General features: G+C 40.6%; 1 protein-coding gene across 1 annotated transcript in view; it reads right to left on the bottom strand.

Annotated features, from left to right (window-relative positions):
• LNP1 (leukemia NUP98 fusion partner 1) overlaps window positions 1-5,166 on the bottom strand; it is a 10,592-nt gene extending 5,426 nt beyond the window's left edge. Inside the window, exon 1 of the mRNA XM_031552331.1 lies at window positions 4,942-5,166. Within this exon, the coding sequence (XP_031408191.1) occupies window positions 4,942-5,091 (150 nt within the window). The 5' untranslated portion in view covers window positions 5,092-5,166. The remainder of the gene's footprint in view (window positions 1-4,941) is intronic.
• Between the last annotated feature and the right edge of the window lie 3,069 nt (window positions 5,167-8,235).

Here is an 8,235-nt window from a genome sequence, read left to right as displayed (position 1 = left end):
AAAGAAAAAAGAAAAAAGAAAAAAGAAAAAAGAAAAAACAGGAGCACAGATGAAGCAGAGGATGGTATTCATCAATCTTGTTTTACAATATCTGTAAATATTTTATATTACAAAGATGTTGCTTTTCATTTTTTCTTCACAGATGAAATTATAGTGACACTCTTAACAAAAAGACTGTAGTTCACATGTTAACATAGACATTATGGTTCAGAGAAGGGACAGGCCTTCCTCTGAAATGCAGATTTGTCTCAGTGAACCTAGGATACAGCTACACATATGACAAGGTGAAATGGTTTTAAACTGGAAGAGGGCAGATTTAGACTATATATTAGGAAGAAATTCTTTACAGTCAAGGTGTTGAGACACTGGAACAGGTTTCTCAGAGAGGTTAAGAATGCTCCCCCCCCGGCAGCACTCAAGGCCAGGCTGGATGGAGCTTTGAGCAACCTGGTCTAGTGGGAGATAGCCCTGCCTTTAGCAGGGGGCTGAAACTAGATGACCGTACAGGTCCCTTCCAACCGAAACCATTCCATGATTTTATGATCATGTAATCACATTGCAGTGGCCATGCTTCCTCTCACAGTGCACACGCACATTAGCACGTTACTGTCTTATGAACACAACCTGACAGAGGACAAAGGCCTTAATACAATTGCTAAGAATGAACATTTCATGGCTTATTATTAGTACAAAACAGTAGTCTTCTTTTATTTAAGATAAATTCTGGCAATGAGTTTACATAAGATCCATGTGGCTTTCTTAGTCTTAATACATGTGTTTAATGCACAGATTTGGTGCCAAATGGATTGTGTGGTACCACTGTAAATAAGAGCAGGCCTGAGATACCTTTAATCTATGCTTCCTTTCCTGATGTCTCAGCAGCTGCTGGAAACAGAGATTCTCTCTGTATCCATGCTTTCTTGTCCACCCACTACTGCTGCCTTCCCTTTCCAAAAGCCTTTGAGTGCTGCTCCAATGTCTGCTCCCATCCTTGCCCCAGTAGCTGCCTCGTGTTTACATGTGATGCCTCTTTAGCAAGCTTCCATCATCTCTGGCTTCTAGGATCTGCCCTTGAGTAGTTCTGCAACTGGAGAAGTGGAGAGGAAGTGAAACAAGGAAAAAGGCATGGGAAGTAAGAGTTATATCTGTTCTTTGATATCAAAATAGGGAATTTTTGCTACCTCTCCATGTTTGCTTCTCACTCCCTTTAGTACCCCCTTTTTCTGTATGGGCCTTTGTGTAATCCCAGTCATGCTTAGTGTTTGTTTACATAATAGGCAGCAGATTGTTTGCTAATACATAAAAAGCACAGAAACAAAAAATCCTCAAGAACTTGGTGCCAATATTATCTGCCTATTCTATTTCTCAGTTTCTGTTGGAGACAAGATAATTTCTTCCATCTTTTGGCTTTGATCTGAGAACTCACACAGCTGTCAGTGAGACAATTGATCTTCAGAGTGTCAGCATTGCATTTGTTGTTTGCTCAAGTTTACATAATGATCCCAGTTCTCTAGGAATATTTTGGAAAATCTGACATTCCAATTCTGTCCCAGAGCATTCTTTCCTCCCAAGAAGCTTACAGCCAAGCATGAATTCTTTAAAAATGTTTCAGCTTAGGCTTACAGTGATCTGTAGTAATGATATTGCAATAGATGTTTAGTCTGATTTTAGTTTAGAATAATTGTCATTACCTTCAACTGTAGTCAGAAGTTCTGCTCTCATCCTTGGCTGTTTCTTATCTGCTTTTCTGTCATGAGCAGCAATGTATACTTCAAAGTGCTTCCATATATGAGGTTGTAAAACTCTAACCAGTGCTCCTCTGCATGCAATGTTTTCCCCACAGCAAAATGCCTGGGAAGTAGGAAACAGTCCTGAGCTGAAATGATGGAGGATAACTAGAATGCATCAAGCAAAGTCATCAGCTTCAGAAAGAGAATCAGTTACTATATCTAAAATTTGCAGTGTGCAGCAAGTTAATTAAAGCAGTTGAAAGCAGATGACTTAGTTCTCCTCAGGCTGTTTCCACATTCACTGCAGGCCTGTGGTGACTTATCTGACCTGCTGCTTTTCAGGGGAGTGGAGGTATGTGTTTTAATGGAGAATTCTGGACTTATTGTTTTAGCCTGTTTTGCCATGAGGATTCCTGAGGCCAGTTACATGCTCTGCCAGTGACCCAGTGAGGAATGAATATAAGTTTGTATTCTGCAAAATGGGAATGATCACAACAAAAGCATTTTGTGAACCGCATCTCAGTAATGTTTGTCTTATAAGGTATGATACGATCCTGGGGAAAAAGAAATAAAAATAAGTGTTAGTTTCTGTGAAGCAAATCACAGAGGAGTTCTTCTACAAAGCTTTGTTCATATTTTGAGAGGCTCCTAAGTGACAGGATGCCACAGAATTCAGCTCTTGTGTTTTAAGTGAGAACAGTGGTAGGAAAAACTATAAAGAAGACCAAAAGAAAACCAACCTATTCCATAGCTGAAAGCAATTTACAGAGTTATTCCAAAACACTTTCTGTGCCATAGTGCTAGCATTGTGCTGTGCAATACCAAAACACTGTTGGTGCAAATGTAGTTCATGTGGATGGAGCTGCATTACTGCTGATATGAGTCCTGGGTATGAGAGAAAGTGTGTTGGCAGTGCTGTTCGGGCAGCACACGTTTATCTGTCTGCCCAAGAAACTTTTGCAAACAGCTGTGTCAGTCAGAACCTGCTAATCTAGAGGGCATGGGGATGGGTTGGCAGTAGGACTAAGCAATGTTGGTCTCTTCAACCTTAATGGTTCTATGATTCTGTGATTTGATTGTAACTGGGACAGCCATGGTTACCTCCATTTACAATGTCAACACAGAAGAAAGAGTACACTGTGATCCGTTGAGGATGTATTAACTTACAGAAGATACAAGGTCTGATCTCAGTTATTATTCCTCTTAATTAATTGCACTATTCTGACAAAAGAAAGATGTTATTTAACTAGTACTGATGTTTTGATTCTCATAGTAGTTGTTCTTTGTAATAACAGTCTAAAGGGCACATCTAGGTGCAATAGCAAGTTGTGGCTCTGAGAAGGAGATGCACTGCTTGAAGATGTTTCTAAGGAATTATTAGTGCACCCAATTGAATAATTTCTAGATTTGATTTAACATTTTAGTTAGACTATTTTAGTAGTTTTCACTATCAACTGATCAGAAATTTCTATTAAAATAGTTTATTATAAAAAATTATCAGAATTTGTTGTAAGAAATCCGAACAAATCGTCCTTTTTCATTTGCACGGTCTATTTATGGCACTGAGATTGAGATCTATATGTGCTGTATAGTATAGCTGAGCCAAGAAAAAAACTCTGGAGCACTAACATGAAGGCCAGACATAATTAAGTGTACAAGGTAACTTTAACTGACTGAACAATCATACAAAAAGTCACAGCCTTTTCTCTCCAAGCTAACTTCATTAAAGTCCTAGTGCTGATTCAGGGATACAATTATCATTAGCAAAAGCATTGAAATAGCTTTTGATCAAACTGCATTTAAGAATTTGCTTCAAATTAAATGTATGTGTACACACACAAATATGCAATGAAGCTGCATTCAGCAACTTGATGAATGGAATGCAATTTTAAAGTACATTCTGATGCTTCAGTCTGCATTAAGCGTAAAGAAATTGTGTATGTGTAATTCTCTGAAGAACAAAACTAAAATATCGCAAAATTAATATTCAAAGAGTAACGAGGTAGATTTGTTCTGTTTTGCTCTTCTTAACCATAATTTTTGAGAAAAGAAAAAAATTTTCCTGGAGGTGTTCAAGAAATGTGTAAATGTGGCACTGTGGGATGTGGTTGAGTGGACATGGTGGTGATGAGCAGACGGATGGTTGGAAAGGTGGTATTTTCCAGCCTTAATGATTCCAAAATTCTATTCTATGATTCTATGTAAAGGAAAAATCCCACCGCTTAGAACATGGCAGATTCAGTGGAAGATAATTTCCAAGGTGAAATATAGCACATGACAGAAAAAAAACTTTGGAAAGAGTAACTGTTTTTTTCCACAATATAATAGTATTGGCTTTGTTGCAGACATTATGATTTAGGATATAACTGAAAAATTATCTGTAAGTAAATATAATTACTTTGGGAAGCCAACCGATGCATCTGGAAAAAAAAAGAGACAAGTTTGAGGTACCTACACTTTTTTTTTAAGGACTGGGAATATCTGCTCTTTTGGATTTTGATTATTAGTTAGTTGTCAGCTACCTTAAAAAACTGCTTTGGCATTTGAACCCTGTCCCTTTCCCCACTGTTCTGATGGTTTAGGAAAAAAGAAGCTGTTTCTCCCTTGACAATTTACTTCATAATATAATAAGCTTAGTTATGCATTTTCAGGTTCAGAAACTTTAAACAAGGAGGGACCGTATCCTCTAGCTTAAATTCAAAATTACACCAGTAAGCAGCTAAATCCCAGAGAGTAACACAGCTCAAGAGCTTCCTTGAGAAGAGTGGTTGCAGTATTAGGTCAAAATCCAATGAATGTATATAGGCTTATATAGTTTCACATGTGAGAACATACTCATTGAAGACAAGTTTATGCACGCCAAATTTCTGAAGTGTTTGTATCTCTGTCAGGTTATGCTTACCAGACAGAAAATCACAATGCATAGCTAGGACTCCAGCAGTTATTGCAGCCTTCTCCTTCCATTTTTTGGTCCCATCTTTCCTCATCTTGAAGTTTTCTCATCTTCCTCTATCCCAAAGGCCTCTGAGGTTTCTAGAGGGAGCTGAGTTGGAGAAGCAACTTCTGCCAGTAGGAACTGAACCTAGTTGACAAGGTAAGTGAGGCATTCTCATCCCAATGGATCTTTAGGGTTAACTTTTGGGATGTCTGCACTGAAGATTATACATAAGCCACACACACATGAACACAGAAAACTGCACGCAGCTCTTACCGGAAGGGAGGCTCTCCTTTCACTAAGGGATCGTGTTTGACGTTTCTTGTGGCCTCTACTCTCTTTCTCATTCTCATCAATCAAGCTGTGGCCCCAGAAACTGCTCATCCATCTTGCAAAGGAAATATCATCATCCTCTTCATATTCCATGTACAGACACTCCAAACTTGCTGCAGTCTCCCAGCCAGACAAGGAAAAGCAGTATCGAAGCTCCCAGTAAGCCAATAGCCTCACACTGTTCTGTCAACAAGAGGAAGAGGAGATGCAGTTTCAGCCACTCTTTCTGCACTTCATCTCCCAAAGCCCAACCCACTGCAACCCTAGGCACTGTCTAAACATAAAATCAATCCTTTCTCATCTATTTTCAACAAGGTTTCTTTTAATCTTTCCATTGCAGAGATGTTCAACATGACAGTGCCGCAGGGAGCTGATAGGAAGGGAAATATGTTCTCTACTCCACATACATTGCAGTTGAGTGCATCAGCTGTCAATGCCAATGGAGAATTGCCCACAGTAACATGCCTGGAAGGTGTGTACTCTAACCCAAAGCAGGCTTGTGATTTTGAGAAGCAAAATTGACATATTGACAGTGGTCAGAAACTGGCACATCTGCCTGCAGAGGCCTAACTGACTTTGTGGAAGGCAGGACAAATAGCCCTCTCCATGCTGATCTCAGTTGCTTCTGTGCTTCCTTTTGATGTCCAGGAAATATGGTCTCTCCGGAATGAAGGCTCTCCTGAGAAAATTGTTCAGTTTTGGGTCATGGCATGATGCACGAGTGTGCATCGTCTGCTTTTCACCAAAGTCATTTCATCTGCTGTATCAGGTTTACGGTGGGCCTGGCTTGAGCACACTGAGCACAGAGTAGGAATGAGTCTGACCTCAAATCTCCTAACCAAGCACTGGGTGTAGGCTCTATTGACCGTGTCTACACTGTAAAACAGAACAGAGCAGGGGACTGTTCCTCCCTCCTGAGACCAAGTGGCTAGACTGGACTCATTCATTCTACACTACATTTTTGTGCTTCCAGAATCTTGTTATAATGTTTGTGGCTTTTATTTTAAATTTCAAAACAGCTGATGTAACCTGAAAACTCTGTTGCAGCACATTAAAATGTTGTTTGTAAAACATGAAACTGAAGTATGTTACAATGTTACATGCCTTGGAACACGGATGAAGGAAATGAAGGAGTGTTTAGAGGATCTGGAGCCTCTTGGAGTAAGTATGGAAAACTGCATAGGAGAAAATACATAAATCTAACTTCTTATTGGAAGCACTGGTGTGTGCTAGGTAGCCAGGTGTTCTCCTGATGCCTTGGTATTGTCTTGGAGATATTGGTCAGCACTGAAAAGCTTACTAGCAGTTTAGCATTATGTACAATCAGTAGTATAGCATTAAACCTTGTCCTTTGTCTCTAATCTATTTAGCAGTATATGCATGTAGTAGCAAAACTCTAGTTTCATTCAAGTGGGTGTAGATATGAGGCTTAAGCTCTCCTATTACCATAATTCAGATGGAGGACTCTTCATTCTGAGTAATACAGGTGAAGGAACTGATTCGTCATAGATACCTATATGAGTTTTGCTTTGTCTGGGGCATATGAGACCATGTGTAGCACAGACACCTGTAGCACATGGATATACACACAGAATATCCTTGGATGTTGCACATCAGAGCTTAGAGACATAAGCAAACCTGCAGCAGGATGTGTTCTTGGTGAAAGTGTGAATAGACAGGGGTGACAAGAATACCTACAAAATAGCACAGTAAAAATACACCTGAGTAAAAAGAACATGAAGGCTGATTGTCCAAGTAGGAAAGAGCACTCCAGACCATATTCTGAGAGCCTAACTTTGTCTGCACACCCTGAGGCTAGAAATACCTGTACGGGAAAGGTATATGCAAAGCACTACTCTGGGTCATAAGAGACAACATGTGGCAGAAATTCAGATCATCCTGGTAGGAAACTATTGGCCTGTAGATATGCCACTTGTACTGTATGGCATAAGGTTCTTCTATTCTGTCACATAAAGTAGGAACTGCTTCTGCTGTGCTGAAACAGGTGATGGAAAAATGAGACAATCCCATAGTTTTGGCAAGATATACTTAGTCAAATTGTGATAATTCACACATGGAAAGAGCTATGGCTTGAGCTGATTATTACCAGACACCAAGACATACTGAGTGTCCAGCGGGACAGCAGATTACACCAAGCAAATTGCCAGGGCTCCATGAGAGATGGGAAGAGTGGGAAATAAAAAGGAGCTGCTGCTGCAACTGAATGAAAGAACCTTGTAGCAAATAGGAGGCCAGGATGTCATGGTGCTCATGTCATCAGCACTCAGGGCAAACCCAAACTCACTTTGGAAAATATTAACAGGATTTCTGAGGTGTTTGCCTTGCAACCATGACATTGTTTTTGTTTTCAGCACTTTTTTTTCTTCCTTCGTAGCACTGCATGTACTAATTGCTTTTTTCAAATACCTGAAAGGTGATTGCAGCGAGAGCAGGGCTGGTCTCTTGTCACTGGTGACAGGTGACAGGGCAAGGGGAAATGGCCTCAAGTTGCCAGGGGAGGTTTAGCTTGAATATCAGGAAAAACTTCCTTACAGAAAGGGTTGTTAAGCACTGGAATAGGCTCCCTAGGGAGATGGTTGAGTCACCATCCCTGGATGTGTTTAAAAACTGTCTGGATGTGGTGCTCAGGGACACGATTTAGCAGAGGGTTGTTAGAGTTATGGTAGTATGGCTAGGTTGTGGTTGGACTCGATGATCTTTAAGGTCTTTCCAATCTGAGAAATTCTATGATTCTATGATTCTGATTCTATGTCTTCACTTCTATTCATTTTCCTTCCCAGCTGCTAGGAAATTTTTACTCATGCAATGACAAGCACTACCCAAGCATGACACGGGACCAGGGGCAGCTTCTCCATATAATGAGCTGAGTTCTGCAGAGGTAAGTGGAGATAGGAACGTCAGTTTTCCCTTCCTATCCATAAGCGTGCAGAGTTGACATAGACACATGGATGCACAACAGATACACAGTTCCAGTATTGCATATTTAATGATTTCCATGACAGATTCAATGAATAACTTTAAAAATAAGCGGTTACACGGCCGCGGTTACCTGGTCTAGAGTGAGGTGTCCCTGCCTATAGCAGAGGGTTGGAACCAGATCATCTTCAAGGTCCCTTCCAACCCATACCATTCTACGTTCTGCGGTTCTACGACCGCACTGCCCAGCATCTGGGGTCCTCCGAGCCGGCAGGCGGCGCTGCGGGCCGGATCGACCGG

Source organism: Meleagris gallopavo, chromosome 1, assembly GCF_000146605.3.
Source record: "Meleagris gallopavo isolate NT-WF06-2002-E0010 breed Aviagen turkey brand Nicholas breeding stock chromosome 1, Turkey_5.1, whole genome shotgun sequence".
NCBI lineage: Eukaryota > Metazoa > Chordata > Aves > Galliformes > Phasianidae > Meleagris > Meleagris gallopavo.
This window is presented reverse-complemented; position numbering and strand designations above follow the sequence as displayed.